Source organism: Cnephaeus nilssonii (genome assembly GCF_951640355.1).
Source record: "Cnephaeus nilssonii genome assembly, chromosome: 21".
NCBI classification, from domain to species: Eukaryota; Metazoa; Chordata; class Mammalia; order Chiroptera; family Vespertilionidae; genus Cnephaeus; species Cnephaeus nilssonii.
Genome location: NC_137092.1, coordinates 22054604 through 22076505, shown reverse-complemented (window position 1 = coordinate 22076505; position 21902 = coordinate 22054604). Strand labels below are relative to the sequence as shown.

The 21902-nt window shown below is 47.8% G+C and overlaps 2 protein-coding genes across 4 annotated transcripts in view; one reads left to right on the top strand and one right to left on the bottom strand.

Moving 5' to 3' along the window:
- Nucleotides 1–1643: 1643 nt before the first annotated feature.
- CLEC20A (C-type lectin domain containing 20A) lies at nucleotides 1644–14531 on the top strand (the record flags this gene model as incomplete). The annotated part of the gene is made up of 7 exons (XM_079762052.1): nucleotides 1644–2034; nucleotides 3438–3503; nucleotides 4439–4804; nucleotides 5684–5776; nucleotides 11130–11249; nucleotides 12070–12155; nucleotides 14254–14531. 7 exons carry the CDS (start codon nucleotides 1644–1646, stop codon nucleotides 14332–14334), a joined length of 1203 nt encoding a protein of 400 aa, XP_079618178.1. The 3' UTR covers nucleotides 14335–14531.
- The window catches only part of RASAL2 (RAS protein activator like 2), a 256627-nt gene continuing 249254 nt past the window's right edge, over nucleotides 14530–21902 (bottom strand). For 2 of the 3 annotated variants that reach the window (XM_079761430.1, XM_079761431.1), the window contains exon 18: nucleotides 14532–21007. In XM_079761430.1, the coding sequence (XP_079617556.1) occupies nucleotides 20843–21007 (165 nt within the window). In that variant the 3' untranslated portion in view covers nucleotides 14532–20842. Of the gene's footprint in view, nucleotides 21008–21902 lie in introns of all 3 variants that reach the window. The other variant, XM_079761432.1, reaches the window with a different exon arrangement.

Below are 21902 nucleotides of genomic sequence, written 5' to 3'. Positions count from 1 at the left end.
GACAGAATGACAGCCGGAAGGACACATGCAGGAGTTCAGTGGTGGGAGGCAGAACCTGGGAGGCCCCAGGACACTGCATGAAGCCAGGAGATCAGCGGGGCAGCAGGGTTTTTCATTAGAGCCTAAAATCAATTTGGTGGGCCACAGGCAGTGATTTGAAAAAATTAAACAGATTAGGATAAAACATGGCAAAGTGTCCCTGGCCGGTGTGCTCAGTGGTTAGAGTGTCAGCCCAAAGGGTCATGGTTCAATTTCTGGTAAAGGGAACTACCTGGGTTGCTGATTCTACCCTCGGCACCTGTGGGAAGCAACCAATCAATGTGTCTCTCACATCGATGTTTCTCTCTCCCCCTCCCCCCGATTTCTCCATCCACTCTAAAAAAAAAAAAATCAATGGAAAAAATATCCTCTGGTGAGGATTAACCAAAAAAAAAAAAAAAAAAGTGTCCAAGTGATTCACACATCATATGAAAGAATAACTTCTTTCTTTCCTCTGACACAGCGCTTCTCCAATTCTTCTCAGCGACAGGTGGCCTCTGGAACTCTGGTGGGTGTGAGTAGCTTCATTCCTTTTGGCAAGTGCCTTCCTGGTCCTTTCCCCGTGCCCCCCACACAGGGCACAGGCTGGGCACTCTGTGTGCCAGTTCTTCTGTCTTATCTTCCTCTCCTACGGCATCTGGCTTGAGGCTGGTTCCTTAAGGCCTAGGACCCCCCAAGATCCTGGCCCCAGGCCCTTCATCCCTCTTGACCCCTCTGCACCGAGGGACCTGGGCAGAGTTGCTGGGACTCTGGCAAGGGTATGGAGTCAGGAAGCAAGGAAGCGAACACAGAGGTCTTGAGGCTGGTTCCCAGGAGAAGTGTAATTTGCTCATTAGTTCATTCATTCATTTTCAACACATGGAGCCGTTCTGATGTGCTGGCTGCTGAGAGCATGATGAATATGGCTTGTTCATTGCTCCCAAGGTGCCTGGACCTGGTGGAGGAGACAGACAAGCAAAAAGGTCCTTTCCCCGGGGGCTTTTAAAACATTCTGATGCTGGTCCCAGCACATTCCGATCCTTGCTGTAGGGTGGGCCTGAGCATTCATGTATTTGAAAGGCTCCCCAGGTGATTCTATGTGCAGCCCCTATTCCGAGCCCCTGACACCTACGTCAGGGCGGTACAAGGGATGACTAAGGGCTTGGACCTGGAAGCCCCACCCACGGCCCTTGGGTCCTGGCTCTACCCCTTCCCACTGGGTGGGTGGCCAAGTCACTCAACTCTGTGGACTTGGTTTCCTCAGTGGTCAAATAGGCACAGTGACACCTGTCCTAGGGGGTTGCTGGAAATCATGAGTGCTCGGTAAACACTATCTACTATTGGTAAGCACTGACAAGGTGCACGCAGCACACAGGCAGGGCACCTACCCAGAATGGGGCACAGGGTTGAGTCATTAGCTGGGCAAAGGGAAGGGGGAGGTGAGGGGATTGAGGGAGCGCACAGAGGTGGCCAGTTCTTCCGGGGATGAGAGAGAGCAGCTCGTGCAAAGGCTGAGAGGCAGAACTATGGGCAACGGGAGGGCCAACAGCAAGGGACAGAGTGGAAGAGAAGAGGCTGGCTTTGAGAACTAGCGGGGGGGAAGGGGGGGGAGTGGAGATGACCATATGGTGACAGCCTCTCCTGCCCCAGCCCAGGAGCTGGTGAGCGATGGCAAGACATTCTCGAGGGTGGAGGAGAAGCTGAGCTGGATGGACGCCCTGCGGTACTGCCGGGGGCACCACACGGACCTGGCCGACCTGCAGAGCATGAACAGCGTGAGCAGCGTGATGACCCTCTACAGCCTCACCAGCGGCACTCAGGCGTGGATCGGCCTCTTCTACAATGTGCGCATCGGCGGCCTGAGCTGGTCCAGCGGTTCCACCTTCACCACTCCGCTGTGGAGCCCGCTGCCCGTCTTCAAGGAGGGCATCTGTGCCACGCTGTACTCCGTGTCCATTATCCCCAACCTGGGGGCCGCCTCGTGCACAGCTCAGAAGCCCTTCATCTGCTACCACGGTGTGTTCACAGCCACAGTCTGGACACAGTCTTCCTCCCAGGGCTGCTTTTCGCGAGCAAATGAAAGCGAGAGAGCTCAGGTCTTTCCAATTAACTCTTACCTTAGCCCCGCTGGCTACCTTCCTCAGCCTTAATTTCTCTCTTCTGTCCCTCATTTCCAAGAGTCCGCCAGTGAAATGGGAATAAATCAGGGTAGAGAAAAACTAAAATCTGGAATGTTCCACTTTGTCCCCTCCTTCTGCCAATTAAAGATTTAGGAGAAGAGAAAAAAGAAAGAGAGGAAGAAGGCAGGCAGGTTGGGGGTTCGTTTGCCTCTGTGCAGAAACTAGCAGAATTCAGTCTCTCCTCTTGTCTTAAAGCACAGGGTGGTTCTGTCTCCCGGGGGAGGGTGGGGAGGAGGGGAGGAGGGAGGCGGAAGAAGGAGGAGGCGGAAGGGGGAGGAGGGAGGGGAGGGTGGGAAGGAATGTAGGCCAGCCACTCTCTGGGGGGCTTCCTGCTTCTGGGAAGGGGGTGGGTGCGGCCAGCTCCTTGGGGCGTCTCTGCAGGAAGTCCCCCATCGTGCTCAATGCCCATGGTGCTGGCCATCCTTGCCCTGCGCTGGCCCCTCTGCTCGGGTGGCCCATTGCACTGACCTCTGTCTGAGATCACATGGGGATGGTTAGAGACCAGAGAGCACTTTCCTGGTAACAACGCCAGTTTCTGCTTTTCTCTCAGTCAGTCTAGGCCTGCCCAACTCAATACCACCCCACCCCTCAAATAGGGGCCCAGAGGACCGACTTGATGAATCCCCAAATGTTTGTCAGAGAGCCTTGAAATGTAGCCTGCAGTGGCCCAGGTGTGACCTAGGATTCCGGATGCAGTGGGAGTGGTGTGCTGGGATGGGAGCCCCACCAAGGAAGTATGTATGAGGTGCTTTCTAATACTAAGTCTGGTGTCCAGGGCGCCACCAAGACAAGTCCTGACTCCACCCACTTCTCTCTCTGCGAGCCCACCCACTAGCACACCCCTCCTCCTGGGGTCTGCCCCACCTACAGTGGGCTCCCTATACAAGGAACTCTTAAACATGTAAATCAGACATTTTGCTTACACACATTCAAACCCATGTGGCCCCTTCCCACCCGAGGACCTGGCCTTTGCCCCAAGGCGGGTTCCTTCTCCTACCCTCTTTGAGAGCAAAGATCCTGCTTATCTTATTTCTGCTGTATTTCCAGGGCCTAGAATACCATCTGCCACACAACAGCTCCATAGATACTTTTATAGAATGAATGTCAATAGGAACAAAGGAGCCTGTCTAACTTGAGCTAGGCTTCTCCCAAGTTCAGCGTGGCAGCTCCTGGTGCCTGCAGAGGATCCCCGGCAGCCCACGCCTGCCCCGTAACTCGAGGTCTGTTTCTGTCTTCCAGATCCTCTGGAGAGACACTACAACCTCGAGGAGCCCGTTCTCAGCCTGACCACCACTCCACAGCCAGGTGCAGACCCAGGGGCCTGCCTTCTGCTTGACGTACCCACTGAAACCAGCTGGCAGGGTCGCCGCACCTGGGTCCCCCCACCCCTCCCCCTGGCTCAGGGATCCCTGGCTTTGCTGCCCCCAGGCTGACACCCCTGGAGAGATGGATCCAGTGGGGGAGGTGACTTGGCCAAGGGCCCCAACCAAACAGTGGCAGAGCCCAGGCTGCACCCCAGCTCTTCAGATGCCCCCACCTCCATGGCTCGGGAGTGAGGTGCAGGAGGCACCTCCTCACAGCCCAGGCCTATCCCTCTCGTGGGGGTGGGGGATTTCCCTCTGGATATCACTGCCCTGGTATTAAAAAAATGTCACCCCTTCATGTCTGGTGTAGAGAGATTCTGTGACAAAGGAAATACTGGTACACTCCTCCATCCGCCTGTCTTGTGGAGTTGGTTTTCTGCCTTTATGGAGTATGGAGTTGTGGAGTGAAAATGACAGTTTCCCAAGGTGGGCACACCTGCGTGTGCCCCTTGTCTTGCCAGGCAATATGGCATGAGTTTGGGCAGGTCATCATCTCCCTAAGCCTTTCTTTTCTCCTCTATAAAATGGAGTTAGTAACACCTACTTCTCAGGGTTATAGTGAGGTTTTTAAAAGAGGATGTATCCACCTGCGAAGCTCAGGACTGGTGAGTATTATGTGCATTAAAAATCAGTTCAGACAGGGGAAGTGAGGGAAATTCCAGGCAAATCTTGATGGGCTTCCGTGAACAGGTATGTGTCAGAGTTAGGGGCCCCATTTGAATCTGAGGATGTGACTCCCAATTCCGCAAACAGAGGTGTTTCCTTTCTCAGGTCTCCGTCCGGCATCAATCCCTCGGGTGGTGCCAGACCATGCCCTTTCCAAACTTCCCTTGTTTAGAATCACAGGTGTTGGGTCTCTCTGTTCTTTTCCCCCAGCGGTGGTCCAGATTGGCAGACTGACCTTCAAACGATTTAACCAAGGAATGACATGGCTGTCAGCCCTGCTGTACTGCCGTACCCACCACACAGACCTGGCCGACCTGCAGACGGTGACTGACGAGGCAGGCGTGGAGGCCCTGAAGTCCATCACCAGTGAGACGGAGGCCTGGATTGGCCTCTACTTCAACGCGGCCTCTGGGTCTCTAAGCTGGTCCAGCGACTTGGGTGCCAGCATCCCCACCTGGCTGCAGGTGCCCAAGTTTGGGGCAGGACTGTGTGCGGGGCTCCGCACCTACGTACGCTACACCCCCAGAGTTTATTCAGTGGTCTGCTCTTCCCTGCAACCCTTCATCTGCTTCTATGGTGCGTGGCAGTCCTCCCTGCTGGCCCGCGGTCTGCACGGGATGGGAAATGGGTTTGCTTTGGCAGCAGGAGACACTGAAGATAGACCTAAGGAAGCACTTCTAGTCAGAGGGTAACTGAGTTTTGGAGCAAAGCTTATCTTAATTCTGAGAGCTCTTTAAAGAATGGACCAGGCCCCATCCAGCCTCCGGGCATTCCCAATTAGCAACAGGAATTGGTTATTGGGCAATGAAGTGGTTGAAAGCAGGGGCTTTGGAATCAGATTTTACCACTTGCTGGAAATGAGTCTCCTTTTCATCGGGAAAATATATTTAACAAAATGGTACCAATGATCCGATGACCCCCGCCTCACAGGATGGCTTTGAGGGCTGAATGAGGGTGCGTATAAAGGACCTCGGAGAGCCCCTGGCACAGAATGAAGCACCCCGCAGATTTGAGCAACTGTCATTGCTATTGTCACTATGAATGCCGAGAGCCAGAGGCCACCCTGGCTGTTTGGATCTTGTGCAGTTTGCCTCCTCAGCAGCAGGCTTCCTCTTATCTTCTTCCTTCCTTCTTTTTTTTTGTAACTGGCTTTATTGTGATAAAATTCACTCTTTTGAAGTGTCTGATTCAATGGGTTTTAGTACATTCACAGGATTGTCCAATCAGCACTACCTAAATTTAGGACATTTTTATCAGCCCCAAAGAAACTCCTTATTGTGTAAGATCAGAAGGGAGGCCTTGCAGGGCTGTTGTGCGGATTGAAGCTGTGGTGGGCATGACTGACTAGGTGTACAATACATGTGTCCTCCTGAGTCCGGTCTGTGAAGGAGCGGTGCCTGCGACAGACCTGGGAGCGGGGGTCCCCCCACACTCACTCCCAGTCTTTACCTGCAGACCCCTCTCTTGGACACCGGCAGTCGGCAGCACTCCCCCAGCTTATCCGCACTCCCTCCTGGGAAGTGACCGAGGGGAAGACGCCCAGACCAGGTACGCTCCTGTTTTCTGCTCTGTACGGGTGCGTGGCCTAATTCTTGGCTGGATCCTGGGGTCACCAGAGTCTGGAAGTGGAGAGGGCGGCCTGAAAGCGGCAGCACAGGGTGGGTCCCATGGGTCCTCCCAGGGGGCCTGGGAGAGGCCAGAAAAGAGGTGGGCCAACTGGATGGCAACCAAGGGCCACTTACACACACGGAGAGGGATCTCCCTGTGTCAGCACCCGGCTGGTGAGCTGGGGTCGGGAGAAGGAGGCCTCGGCCACCGTCAACCCCCCTCCTTGAACTGGGCCACTGAACTTGCCGTTCCAGGGCCAGGAGGCCAAGAGAGGCTGTGCGGTCTCTCAGGTGAGGTGACCAGGGCCTGAGACGCTGAGCGGAAAAATCATCAGAGGCCTCTGAGGCTGGATCTCCAGAGAGGGACGCACCAGAGAGGCGCCCGTGGAATCCCTTCTAGTTCTGGGAGGAGAGGGGAGGAGAGGGGAGCTGTGGGGACAAGGCTGGGAGTGACAGTGAGTGTTCCTTTAGCATTTTTAAATTCCTGAAGCATCTTCAGAACGATTGCTTCGTGTTGCTTCCCAAGCGTTTCGAAGCCAACTAGGATAACGGAGGGCATAGTCCCAGTTCTGCTGGCTTCTTTAGATTCCTACTTCAGACAAAGATAATACTGCCCTTTTGGAGGACATGGAGAAAAGTAGGGGATTTGCTCCCAGAGCTTCATTCTGGGGACACAGACAAAAGGCAGGGCCCGCTGGGAGAACTTGTGAAAGGCGGTGGTGACTGTAGTCACAGGCATGATGGGGACATGGAAGGGGCCGGTCCCAGCTCCTGGGGGTTTCCAGGAGGAGGAGGTGATTTTGAAGGCAGAGAGTTAGCTTGCAAAGGGGAGTGGAGGTAGACTGGGTGGCGGCTTGCAGGTAAGAGCTGCAGGTGGGTTGGGGGGTACTGGGCGGGGACCCCCAGATCCTGCAGGGGCCCCCTGTGAGCTAAGGAATGTGGCCCTCACAGCACCAGGGCCGCGTCTGTGGTCATATTTGGTTCAGGAGCCGGGAAGAGTGTCTTCTGCTCTCCCTCTAAGGTCTCAACTGGCACCCGGCTGCCGCCCAGGCCGCACCCAGCGGGGCACCAAGGAACCGCAGGGCCGGGGCCACCGTCAGACTCGGGCTTCCTCCCAGCGCCTGGGGCCTTGGCTCCGTCCAGGGCACAGCCCGCCCTGGGCGCTCTTGCCTCCGAGGGCCCGGGGCTCCCCAGACCCCAGGGGCTGTGGCCCCGAGGGACACCTCTGTCCCCAAGGAAAGGCCCTGGACCCCATGACCTACGGCAGGTCCGTGACTCCGCAGGGGGCAGCGGCGGGGGTGGGCTGGGCTCACCCTGCGGTGCCCCAGTTTCCCCCAGGATGGCGGTGCTCTGCGTCGGCCACTTACCTGCCTCCGGGCGCGCGGTTCCGAGCCTCCATGAGCTTTTCGGGCCCAAGACAGCGGCTCGGGGCCTTGGGTTCAGGGAGCCCGCTGGGCGGGAGGAACACCGCGCACTGCGCACCCTGCGCCCTGAGTGGGCAGCCCGCGCGGGCCGCTCGCCCGGGGGCTGCTGGGAGCGGCCAGGGCCGGAGCACGTGCCCGCCCGCCCGCGCAGGTGGGGCCTGGGGACCAGCGCCGCCGGCCTCAGCGCCCCGCTCTTCCTTTGGGGAGCTCCGCCCTGGCTTCCACGCCCAGGTGGAGGGGTTGAGGCTGGGCGGGTGGGGTGTGCTGGGCCACAGGCCCGGCCCCTGGCCTTATGCCGGGCCACTCGCAGGTGATGCTGTCCCCGGAGCCAGCCCCCGCCCCCCGCCCCCCAATCCTCCGTGGGCAATAATTTGGGTGGGCGGTCTGGGGGAGAAACACTCTACTTAGATGCAGAAGACTGACTGACGGAATGTTGGCTCTACTACCTACTGTGTGTCCTTAGGCAAGTTTCCTACCCTCTCGGAACTTCGTTTTTCTCATCTTTAAAGGAGGAGCGGGAGAGAAAGGGGGGGAGGGGATGCCATTGCCATGAGCTTGCTTTCAGTGTCTGGCATCTGGCAGATACTCAAGAAATGGTGGTTATTACCATTTTAACCTCAGTGCTCTAGTGAAATGACTTGTGACTCATTCATCTCCTGCCTCAGTCCTTACCTCATTTTAATCTTCTTCATTATAAATGATTGTGAACGATCACAATTAGGAATTCACGGGACTGTGGGATCTCACGGGCAGGGACTGTTTTATGCCTCCGTATCTTCTCCAGGCCTAGAACACTGCTTTTGCACACTGGTGGATGATTTAATCCAGCAACCACTTCCTGAGTACCTGTTTTGAACAGGCGGGAGACTGTGGCTACCAAGACCAGCAGGGCCTCTTCCTGTTTCTGAAAGAGCTTAGCTAACGGGCCGAGAGAGACAGCCCGGCAGTTTGGTGGGCGCCGCTCCGGTGTGACCCAGAGCCCAGGCCGGAGAGTGACTTCCACTCTGCCTGGGAAGGTGGTACAGTAGTCCCTCTATTCCAGGGTTTTACTCTCAGTTTGTTACCTGTGGTCAACCACAGTCTGAAAATATGTATTAAATGGGAAATTCCAGAAATGAACAAGTCATACGATTTAAACTGTGCATGGTGGTTCTGAATAGCATGATGAAATCTTGGGCTGTCTCACTCTGCCCACACTGTATAGCAGCGATTTTAGTAATCAGTTTATTTGTGCCATGAGGTGAAAAAGGTTGAAAATCGCTGCTGTATGGGCTACCTGCCCATTAGACACTTAGTAGCCATCAATTGAAAGAGGGAGGAGAGGGGGAGGGGGGAGGGGAGGGGAGAGGGATTAGCACAAAGTTAATCTCTTACTGTGCCTAATTTATAAATTAAACTTTATCATAGGTATGCATGTATAGGAAAACACGTAAGTGTACATACAGGATTTGATACTATCCATGGTTTCAAGCACCCATGGAGGAAAGTGGAACATACACTGAGAGGCCAGATTATTATGATCCCTGAACGCATAATAATCTGACCACTCAGAGTGTGTGTGTGTGTGTGTGTGTGTGTGTGTGTGTGTGTATTAGAGGCCCGGTGCATGAATTCGTGCATGGGTGGGGTCCAGCCAGCCTGGCGCGGGGGGGGGGGGGGGAGGAGGGAGGGGACATGGGCGGTTGGCCGGCCTGCCTGCTGGTCGAGGGGACAATTTGCATATTAGCTTTTTATTATATAGGATATACACTGAGTGGCCAGATTATTATGCATTCAGAGATCATAATAATCTGGCCACTCAGTGTATATCCCCAGGGGTAAGGGGGAATGACTACAATTGGACAAAAGGTAATGGGGGGATTTCATCAGGCAGCAGAGAGCAGGATTTGCATAGGCAAAGGCAGGTAGAGGTGAAAGTGTGTGGTTTGGAAATGGCCAGCAGTCTGATGTGACCGGATGGAGGTCATATTTTTGGGAAGGCAGTGGCAAGGGGTGAGCAGGAACAAGTAGTCTGGGGCCAAACTCTGAAGGACCTGATCCCGCAGCCAGTGGTGGAACCATCAGAGTGAGCCAAATGCTCAGATCTGTAGTTACTAGAAGCAAGGCAGTTATGACGACATGGGACAATGACTGTGTTAAGATGCTAAAGGAAAAAAGCATGAATCAACATTATACACACAATACAGTCCCACAATGTTGAAAGGAAACATCAACAGATTGGGAGGAAATGTGTGAAAATGTTAACAGTGGTGATATTCAGGGGATGAGATGTGAGTGTTTCTGGATTTTACAGATTTACTCATTTCATTAAAGACAGTGACAATTCTTGGGGTGGGGAAGGAAGATGTCATTTGAGGAGGCGGCTGGCCAGGAGTGGAAGGAACCCAGGGCAGGTCTGGAGCAGCAGAATGAGAAGGGACGTGAGGGAATCGATTTTACATATTATGCAAGTGACATTAACTGAAGAGATAGAAATACAAACACACTTTTAAAAATGCTCAGCTTTATCACAGAAATGCAAATTAAAAGCAAGCTGTATTTTTTTCAATGAATTTTTTTACTTACCAGTTTGGCAAAGATTTAAAGGGTGATAAAGCTGACGAGAACAGGGGAAAATCAGCGATCTCAGACATTGGGTAGGAAAGTAAACTGGCGCTGCCATCCTGGTGATGCATGTCCGTTTTGAAATGGGCACACCCTTCCATACAGAAATTCTACCCACGGACATTTATTAAGGAAATAATAGCACAAGGTGTACACATATACCAGTGCACGCATCCTCCACACACGGGGTTGTTGGTTGCAGCACTGTTTATTACATTGAAAAACTGGAGGCAATCTAATGTCCACTGAAAGCAAGTTGGTGAAATAAGTTTGGGTACATTTGATGAAATACTGCACAGCCTTGCCCTAGCTGGTTTGGCTAAGTGGATAGAGCACCGGCCTGTGGATTGAAGGGTTCCAGGTTCGATTCCAGTCAAGGGCACATGCCCAGGATTCAGGCTCGATCCCCAGTGTGGGGCATGCAGGAGGCAACCAATCAATTATTCTCTCTCATCATTGATGTTTCTATCTCTCCCTCTCTGAAATCAATATGTGTGTGTGTGTGTATATATATATATATATATATATATATATATATATATATATATATATATGAGTAAGGTAGATATTTTTACGCATTCAAATTAAAAAAATTCAAGTTAATAGTGGTTGCCCCTGGGTCATCGGAGGGATACTTTTGCTTAAATAATTAACAGTAATATACCATAAAATCAATATGGTTATTTCCATGTTTGAAATAAAAGATACCAGCAAGGCACTGACAGGACTTTGGTGACTGAACATGAGAGCAAATGACAGGGAGTAAGGGTGCAGCTGAGGCACCTGGGGTCCCTGGCTGGTGCCTCAGCAGATGGGTAGCCTTGCAGGGCAGAGGGGGTTGTGGGGAGGCTGAGCTTGGTTCTGAAATATTTTGATAACACACTTTGATGAAGATGTTGGGGGTCCCTGCCAATGGTGGGGCTCAGTGTGGCTATCAGACATAAGGGGTTGGGGCCTCTTGGGTAGGAACTGCCAAAAGAAAACGTTTGCTACTGAGTAGAAATCTCATAACATTGCATAAGCCCCACACATCCTGTACCAGGGGCACTTGATGAGATGATGGAGTAGCAACTCAAGGGCTGGAACATCAGCCTGCAGGCAAGAGGACTGGCAGGGGCTCAGCTTCCCACCTGAACGTTTCTGCACCAACTGTGTGCATGGGCAGTGAGGCCCAGGCCTGTCTCCCGGCTCAGGGGCAGTCACCAACCTCAGACTGCCTTGCTACTGGCCATCTTTGCAGTAACTCCTTCATTTCCCCTCCTGCAGCTATGCCCAGTGAAGAAAGTGGCACTGACATAAGAGATACAACTGCTGCCAAGCCGGCCCAACACGTGAGCACATCTAACTACCTGGAGCCACAAAGAAAAACCCCAGCGCCAGAATCAGGTAACTGCTTGTGGTTACCAAGTTCCCGCTCACTTGTAACAAGTAAGCAATTCGATGTGGACAGCCACTCCTTCGCACAGATTCCTTGAGACCTTCTTATGAGGCAGCGTGAGATGGTGGGAAGGTTCGGAACAGCAGCAGGAGGAACAAGGGTGAGGATCCTAGTTAGCTCCCTGACGGCTGTGAAAGCTTAGTGAGCCCTTTCCTCACTGTGGAATCTCTCATTTCTCACCTGCAAAAGGGGTGGAGTTAAAAACTACCCTGCCTACATCACAGTGAAATAATTATGTACTTCATAAACCATAAAGTGCTATACAAATATAAAGTAGTCTTACTATGAGCTGGTAGTACTGTGATGATTACAGTGGCCCACGGCCGAAGGCTGAGCTTGTTTATAGGCTTAGACAACTTAGTTTCCTGGGGCAGAGTGGGCCTTTACGAATGTGGGCCCAGGGAGGGGGTGTGTATTTCCAGCATCTATTTAATAGAGTTATTAAGAGGAAGGTGGGAAATACAGAATGGAAAATAACTGCCTGATGTGTGAGGAGGGCCAGCGTTACCCTACGACATAAGACTCTTTCAGCCACTGTTGGTTGGTCCCAATCGTGGCCAAGCATTCTCCTGTTCAGTAGGCTCTTTCCTCTCCCTTTTTGAAACCCTAAATCACATGTGCCATCTGTGGTGTCCAGTGTGCACTCTGACTACCAAGAACTTGAAGCCATCTGTGGTGTCCAGTGTGCACTCTGACTACTAAGAACTTGAAGTTTTCAAATGGCAGTAAGATAATTTCCCCTGAACCAGGTAGCCATTTCTTTTTCAGAGCAATTCTTTGGAATCCTGAAAGCAGATTTTACCATCCCAGCTCTGATGGACCCAGAAGATATGAAAGACCAATTTTTGAGTGAGGTGAGATTTCTGCCCACTTCTAATTTTGACCAGATGACTTGACAATGCAAGGCAATACTGTCAAAACCAATATAGGGAGAGAGAAAGCTTTGAAAAATTCGCTCATCTGTTCCCATTGCTATCAATTTGGCTCATGGTGACAGGTTGGCTCATATTCCGAGATCTTTTCAGATCTTTTTTGTAACTTTTGCCAACAAATTGAGAGAGAGAGAGAGAGAGAGAGAGAGAGAGAGAGAGAGAGAGAGAGAGAGAGAGAGAGAGAACGAACCCCTAGCGGGTTTGGCTCAGTGGACAGAGCATCAGCCTTTGGACTGAAGGGTCCTCGGTTCAATTCCAGTCAAGGGCACATACCTCGGTTGCAGGCTTGATCCCAGGCCCTGGTTGGGGTGTGTGCAGAGGCAACCAATTTATGTGTCTTTGTCACATCAATGTTTCTCTCTGTCTCTCCCTCTCTCTTACACTCTCTTAAAAATTCTCAGGTGAGGATTAATACACACACACACACACACCAAATTAAGGCAGCATAGTCAGAAGGAACTGAATTTGGGTCTTGGCTTTCTACTTAATTGTGGTGACCTTAGGCAAGTAACTTAGTTTTTCTGAGTCTTAGTTTCCTCATAAGTTAGGAACAACAGTACCTAACTCATATGGTTGGTATTAGATTAAATGAAATATTCCTAGTGCTTAGCAAATTGGCACATAGTAAGTGCTCAATAAACATTAACTTTAGCTATTATTATCAATATTATTATTGTTCTAAATATCCATTTCTTCCAGGAGTTTTTTCTCCTTGTCCTTTTAAAGTACTAGTATGTGAGAGATGGCAGATTGTCAAGAGGAAGAATTATTCCTAAATATTGTGACAAAAGCCTCAAGCTGATTTCGAATTTGGCCTAAGGGCACATATTTCAGTTACATCAGATAATCATATAATGTCAGAGCCAGAGAGCTCATTATGGGTCATCCAGCCCAAACTATAACTTTACAGACTGGCATGTATCTTGTAGATTATTGCAATTTACTCACAGGCCAAAGAAAGAACACCTAGGCTATTTATTCTAAAATCTTGCAAACTCAGGTTTCTAGAAAGAATTGTGGTGTGTGTGTGTGTGTGTGTGTGTGTGTGTGTGTGTGTGTGTGTGTGTCTGCCAGGGAAAGGGGAGGGGGACTGGCGAGCTTTTAGTGCATTTTGCTATTGAAGAAAGAACAGGTACAAAAGATGCAATTTCAGCATCTGATACATTTTTTTTTTTTTTTAGTAAAAGTCCAAGTAACTTAAGACTGCAGTGTTGAATATCAGCTCTGTAAATGTCAAGGATTTTTTTTTTTTGGGGGGGGAGGTTTGAGGGTAGGGAGACCAAATTAGAAGCAATCTACCTTCTGTCTTAAATTAAATCCAATAATAGGAAGATTGGGGTCCAAATGGAGAATTCCATCTTCTGGCCACCTTAGTTGGAATGTATCTATTCCATATTAATGGAGAAAATGTCTGTCTCGCAGATTTAAAGGATGGGATTGGTAAGGACAAGGTGTGTGTGAGAAAGAATATATATCATTAGTTTTAGCAGCATATAAAATTCCATATAGAAGACAAACACCTGTAGCCGACTTATCCCAGTTCCAGGGACACAGACAGAGAAACATTGTCACAGACACTCACACACTGTCCTCAGAGTTTGATAGGGACTAGTGGTTGTTAACCCTGCTGAGGTTAGAATCCCTGGGGAAGTTAAAGAAAAGCGTGGCCCCAGTCCTCAGAGACAGTCTAAGGAATTGTTCAGTGGAGGAACTCAAAGGCAGCCCTGCTGTGTGTGTGTTTTTTTTTTAAAGTTCTGCAGTGATTCTGATGAACAGTCCCGGTTGAGAAGCACTGATTAAGTCATTTGTTTTAGCCTCCTTTGCCATCAAACTTTCTTTGTTGGCTGGGGTGTTGGAAAGGGCCTAACAAACCGATTTATGTGCCTTCCCATTGGTGACAGTGCTAATGACAAAGGCAGGCAGCTGGAGGGAGGCTGAGAAAAATGAAGGGTATAGGTGGACAGTTTAGGATAGAGACGACAAGACAGTATTAACAGTTTTTCTCTTTTTGATGTTTCAGATCCATGAAGTCTTAAAGCAAACGTTAGGTGATGAGCAATTCAGATTGAAATGGGTTGGCTTTGAAGTAAATAAAAAATAGCTCATGTCTACTGATCTGCAGTCTCCTTTTCACAGTCTTCTCTGGGTTTTGAGTACATTTTCACTTTTTAATTCCAAGGAGTTTAGAATGAGAAATAACTCCACATATGTGAACAGGCTAACTGTAGAACTCAGACCTCCACCAGCACAAAAGAAAATGTCATATGCAACTGGTATGAAACAAGGGAAGGTGGAGGTATTTGGGAACAATAACTTTGAGAATGACAAGCAAACAAGAACAACAACAAAATCAAAACAAACAAAAAAACAAAAACAAAACCCAAATCCTGAAACAAATCCCATTAATCTCTCTGGGGAACTAAGAGAGGACAGTAGTGGTTTGGGAAGCCAAGTGGGGCCATAGTTCCAAATATAGGGGCTGCTTTCATTACCAGTGACAATCTATTAAAGGGATTTTAAATTCTCCAGAATGAGGAGCTCTCTGGGGTCTTATCACAAAACCATACTGTATGTTCATGCTATTTGCCCTAAATATAAATATTTCTTACCTGTAAGTTGTGAAATTCTAAGACATTGTTTTTAATGTTAAAATATACCTTCAGAATAATGTTCCTGCATATATATTTTTTTCCTGGTCTTTCTCCAAGTGTCCTAATCACCCAGATATACATGCAAGAAATAAGAGAGTAATATGTCACATACCATAGCAACTTTAGTCTGAAATGTTTAAAGTTAAAGTTTATTTGAATTCTTTGTAAGATTATCAATAAAAGACCTCAAACGTATCTATATCTGTACATGTACAAGAACCATCAAAAATTATTCACAGAACAAAAATAAATCTTCTTTAGAACAAACCCAGGTAATGAAATGCAGATATGGATCTCACATGTGGAACAATCTAAGTGCTACCAGCACAAAAATATGGCTTTAAAAATAAAATAAAATCTTGGGTTTTGTTTTTCTAAGGTGTATTTCTCTTTCTTGAAATAAAAAATAAATTATTTAGAGCTATCATTGTAAAATAGTCATGTGTATTAACACACTTTTATTAAGGCCCTGGAGATGAAAAAAGAAAAGCCAATTTAAAAGTTAAATTCCTCACAGGTGTGATTCAGGTTAATGTGCTGCTGTCTGCTTGAGTTAATTTTAACGTAACTAGGAAATGTCTAAGCACCAGTCAAAACTTACGCTTTGCTATTTATTTCAACTTCTCTGCAGGACAGGGGTTATTGACTCACTTAGCATTTAATCTTTTGGTGAACTTGAAATTGAAATTTTCCCCTTGGGAGTTTAGAAATGATACAGATATGCTATTTATACACAAATGTGTACCCCCACACAGATGATGGAGGCTCCTAAAACACAGCTTCTGTGTTAATCTCTCTACAGCAGGTACATCTGGTTCTAGGTCCCAAACTAAAATATTCCCTAGGGAAAAATGAGGGCATTTGATTGAAAAATAAGAACTGAGTAGGAAATTAAAATGCATGATGAAATTTGGGCAAAAACTACCATTTTGCTTTCCTTGGGTGACTTACTGCATTTGCCAAGTCCAGCTGGGTTAGTTATGCAAACACCTGAGGACTAACTGATCAGGAACCAAAACTGCTTCTTTCTGGATCCCACTGATCTTCACTGATCTGAATCCAGATCAGCGAGATTCAATGTCTTTCTATGACACCCTGAGGTATCAATAATGAAACCTAGGGTTCTTGAGACAATGTCAAATCAAATCAATTTCAAGTTACTTTAATATATATATATATATATATATATATATATATATATATATATATATACATACACACACACATACACACACACACACACACATATATAAACACATATGGTACATTTTTAAAAAGAGAGAACCACTGTCATACAATCTAATAAATGAGAACAAAATCTAAACAACCCAAGAAAGTTTGGGAATCACTGCTCTGTAGGTGGATTAACATTCAGAAAGAGGAAGCCCCAGGATTTGTGTTTTGTGTGGGTGTGCACATGGTGTCTACAGAAACTGTCTCTTCGCATACCTATGTATTTTAAGTGCAGGCAAGGCTGTAAATCCTCCCGTTTCCTTGAACCTCTGGGCTATTGAGAAGGCTGCTGTGCACAGTCCCCTTTTGGATCATGTTATCTTCCTCAGGTTCTTTCACTCCTCATGAGATATTTATCATATCTCATGCAAATTTCATCACTGTTGTCTTTCCTAAACTCAAGAGCTCCATAACTGGGTCATGACCACAAGAGAATGCTTCTGGAACTAAAGCAATCACTCAAACACAGAAAGAGATTCTATTTAAAAATTCAACACCCCAGTATATCTTACTTAAAAAACACACCAAAAAAACTGCCCTAGCTAGTTTGGCTGAGTGGATAGAGTGTCGGTCTGTGGACTGAAGGGTCCCAGGTTTGATTCCAGTGAAGGGCACATGCCTGAGTTGTGGGCTCGATCCCCAGTATGGGGCATGCAGGAGGCAGCCAATCAATGAGTTTCTCTCATCATTGATGTTTCTATCTCCCTATCCCTCTCCCTTCCTCTCTGAAGTCAATAAAAATATATTTAAAAAAAAAGACAACATAAAAAAACTAGTAAAATAGGTCTTTCCAATTGACATATCAATAAAAACAAATTCTTGGTTCCCAGGTAGGGGTGGGAAGGCAACTGTTTACTGTTGGGGCAAACAGGAGGTTTCACTGCTAGACTTGAAAGGGGAAGGTGACGGGAGAGGAAAGCCCCTTCCGGTCTGCAGGAGAAGGTGGCCTCCAAAGGCGTGGCTGAAAAGTCAGCGAAGCTGTGGCATGGGCTTCGGAGCTGCTGAGTCAGGCCCAGCGACAAAGTCCAGTCTGGTGGCAAGCCTGGGGCTCAGGGTCATATGGGACTTGGTCATCCTGAAGAGGGTTCCTTCCCCAAGTTCAATCCCACAACCAGACTTCTCAGGAACTCCCAACTGGAGATAACTAGAGCTAAACCTAATGGAAGGAAAACAAACACCAATGCAAGCTCACTTGAAGGCAACTGTCTCACTCTGGGGCTTCCAAAAGAGAACTGCTCCCAACCTGGTATACCTCTGGGGACAGGGTGGACAGAACTGCAGATCCACAAGCAAAGACCACAGGCAGACTAGGATGTGAGAAGCCTGACTTCTAAAGTCAAGCTCATTCTCAAGGGCACACAGTGGTCATGACAGAAAATTCTGCTTTCCCTTGCCCTGACAGCATCACAGGGAAAGGTGGAAGCAGCCCAGAAAAAGCTAATTCTGACCAACTCGATGCCAAGTGGAAAAAGCCAAAAGCTACAGCAGCATGGTTATCTCATTTTTCTATCTTTCTTGCCGACAGATTGCCCCAGACCCCAACGGCACCTGGGCGATAGAGCCCGGCACACAGACAGTGCTCGAGTTGCCTAGTTACAACCTCCCCTGTCAGCGCTTGGTATATTGCAGAGACTCAGGGAATATGATGACTTGATGGAAATGTAACTCCTTTGGCCTATTGATATAAAAGGGGAATATGAAGCTCTTTTCCTGAATCCTATCAGCACTGTTCTTGTCAATGGCTACGTTTGGTTGGTAGTGGGACAAGCTAAACTTAGTAAGCATGCCCCCTGATCTCCAAATTCCACACAATCCTGTTCTCTGCAGTGCACACAATGTGGCGATGTGCTGGGTAGAAGTGCAAGGCCGGGCCATCTGAGCCCACCCGCTTCTTCCCCATGTCTCTCCTCCCAATAGCACAGAGGCTGGTACCTACTGGGGCTGAGCAAAGCCAGCGAAGCTATCCCTCCTTAAAAAGTCACCTCTTGCTGCCTTCTTCCATACTTGAGAAAAAAACCTTTCAGGATAAGCTCTATAGATTGCAGCATTTTCTAAAGAAAAACTCATAAAAATATTTGTATAGAAACAGGCTCAAAGGATAATCTAACATTTAACATCTGGCAACAACTCTGAACTTCTAGCTTATGTCTAACTTTATTATTTTTTATTCTCTTCTCTTCATTCGAGATAACCTGATAATAGAGGGCTGCATAATCTATCCAAACATTTGGGCATTTAATCTTCCAAAGTAGGCAGCTCTAAGGAGCTCCCACATGCCAACAAGATAAATTGCATCCACCAAAAACACATTTGATGTTTTGTGTCTAGGCCCCCAGGACAGGTAAGTTTACCAGCCCGCTCTAACCCATAACCAGCATCTGAGAGCTTCCGAACCTCAAGCAGCACATCACCCACGTTACATACGTAAGGCCCTTGACACCACCGATACTTTTACCAGGTTTTCTGCAGCACAGTTGAAGGCTTTTTACGAAGAATGAATTAGAATTAAACCTGGCTAGAGCTGAGAAACAGCGGACCTATGTTTATGTTATCCTCTCCCAACAAAGGGCACTACTGCAGAATTGGTTACCCCCCACCCCCATTTAAATAAGTGATTTTTACTACAGTGTGCCCTCAGCTTGGAGAGGAGAGAGAAGAATTTGTAAAATAACTACCAAGGGTCAAGAAAATACATGGGTACCAAACATGTGGGCATGAGGTCTGCAGATCAGATAAGCACTGTGAGAAACTTCTGTTTGAGATTTCTGACTGGCACAAATGGGAGTGTTATGAAAGGAGTGTTATGAATGCTTTAGAAGTTCGTGGGTTGGGAGGCTGCTGAGATACAAGGACCAACACAGAGACCCACCTGAGAGAGGGCAGCGCTAAAGTGTCAGAACATAAGCTGGGGCACAGCGAAAGGGCCTCGGGGCCGCTATCTAGGCTTCACTCAGAAGAGGACCCAATAGATAAACGTTCTCCTGTTCCCTTCCAAATATTCTGTTATGTAGAAACACTCACTCCTGCACAGGGCTCCCTCCGGTCTTTCTTCCCCCACGCCTCTTTTCCTTTTTAAAAATTTCCTTAAAGTTTATCATTTAAAAGAGCATTAACTTGAGAAATGTTCTCTGCCAAATGAAACAACTCCTTAGATCTTGCTTAAAAAGATTCAACACCCTTTTAACATTATATCTCACAGCACAGAAGGCATGAACGAGTTCTATTTGTGTGGCTATATGTACACATGTGTGAATAGATATGTATATATATTTGTATATATAATGGCTAATATGTAACATTCTATGCTTCTGATAATCAGGATTACATTCATGATGACAATTCACACCTCTGGAAAAAAGGAAACCAATCAGCTTCCACGACTGTTTCTGTCCTACACCAAAGCCCAGAATGACTACTGGTGAGACAGTAATTACTGACGATCTACTGAGAGCATGGGGGCAACACACGGAACGCGCTGCCCCCCACTTAGGGTTTCTTTTCTTACAAGAGGAGTCATCACTTTTCAGAGTGACGCTTCAGATCTGGATTTCCTTCCCAAATTTTACTTAAGTGATTAAAGGAGCAACTTAAAAGTTAAAGACTGAGATAAGATTACCCTGCCTCGAGATATGCTAGTATAATGAATAAAATCTTTATCCCAAATAAAAATTATAATTTACAAATAGAAAATGTTTTGTTTTAAATCGGAAATAGTCAGAGATTCCTGCTATGGTGTGGTTAGCCCTTTTCTGTGCGGAAGAAAGGGTGTCTGTTTTGGATGATTTATGGACAGCATATTGGAAGAACCTCTCCAGGGGAGAGTAAACCCTGTTGGTGACGCTGCTGCCACCATGGGGGAGGGAAGGGCAGTGGGTGTGGGAAGGTGGAGATGGTGTGTAGAGACACAAATATTTATAGTTTTGTAAACTCTAAAGAGCAAAGAGAACACCCTTTATTACAACTGGGGTAAAAAAAACAGCCCCCTATCTAAAATGGAAAATTCCCATCTGCTATAGACAGAAGGGATAAAACATCAACAGGAGTTCAATAGAACTCACTCCTAAAGTCCAGTTTTGATGCAAGAGCTCTCGTCTGTGTCCTCTGAAGCAGCGTATCCCCAAAGTGGAGTAGCTGTCCATCCAGAGCCAGTCTTGGTTGATCAGTGGGATTAAATGTTTTGTTTAGACCTTAGTATTTGCATGTTTTCCTAAAGGACCAGGGGGCCGGAGTGGGATTTTTTTAAACAGGCAGATGAATCCCTGAAAAATTCATTCTGACAATGTTCTATTGTACGCCGTGAGCTTCTACCAGACAGACAGACACTGGGTCTCTACCTACTGACCCACTGGGCTCATTTCTCACTCATACAACTAACAACTGCAGTGCTTTCAACAAGAGGAAAACAATAATAAAAATAGCAATAATTAAAAAGGTAATCTACATTATTAACTTCCTTTGGGTATATTACAGTGGTATTTTCTGTACATGGCCCAGAACTAAGTTCCCTATGTACACAGAGACATGGGGGAAAGCATCGACCTTGAAGTCTTCGCCTTATGCCCTGAAAGACAAGGTTCCTTTTTCAATTGAGAGTTTCTCACCTCACTGCTGTTCTGAAGTGGCAACATTCTGTAAACCTGGTGAGGTTGGGGGAAGGGCAGGGGACAGGAGAGCGGGGACATTTCCTTCTGTCTCCTCCCACAGTCTGTCTAGTCACCAAGGCCGTCAGCAGCTGCTGTTTTTGAATTCACCATTCTCCGTGATGGAAAGCTTGGTGGGGTTGGTGGGAGAGAGGCCATTTCGGACCTGCATGCTGTACCGCTCCTTCACCTGGGTCAGTGCGCTCATCAGTCTGGTGTTGGCCGAATCCAGGGACATGATCCGTTTTTCCTACAACACACCAATCATGGCTTTATTCCGGCTCCACACAGGAAATCACACCATAATATCTTTAGAATGACTGTTCTAACACTTTCTATCACACTGCTGCACGCATGATGCTTTCTGGATCAATGGAACGTCTCTGCCTCTTTCTGCACACCGAGTCCAACGGGTCTGTGCTTATTTTCTCTTTTTGTCCTGTCAGCATAGCAGGATGTGTTATTAATAATCCCTCAGGACACTAAGATATCATGGTAAAGTGACACCACGTGTTACTTCAGACGATGCAACACAGGGTCAGGCTGCCTGACTGTATTAAGTGCTTTTGGTCAAATTTAAAACATGGACATTAGATGGCAAAGAAAGAAGCACCAGAGGTTTCATTTCACAGAGAAGTGCAAGTGATCTGTGGGTCCTTAGCCCCCAAAGAGGGCACATCAATTGTATTTGCAGAGAACTCACATTGTGCTCAAGATAAAAACAACACATGGTGGCAGTTTATAGTCACCAACAAAGTGAGGATGCAACACGCAAGAGGGGGGAAAGCAGCCAAAAGCTCAGACCAGGGAGTTACTTGGATACAGGTAGGGAGGTGTGGCCGAGAGGGGTGCCATAAACATAACACATGAAAACAAACAGAGAACACAAGCTCCTGGACTCATTCCAGCTCAGAGTTACTCCAGGAAAGCTACCCGACATGGAGAGTGCTTTCATTTTAGTTTTGAGTCTCTGAAAAACAACAACACACGCTTTAGAACCAGTATTTTGGAGCCAAAGGGTGTTGAATACACACACTTTAAAAAAAAAGAAAGAAAGAAAGAAAGAAAACCTGAGGGGGGAGAAAAAGGCCCCCCCCCTCAAAAAACAAAAAAAGCATCTCAAGAAAAGTAGGGCCATCTAAATT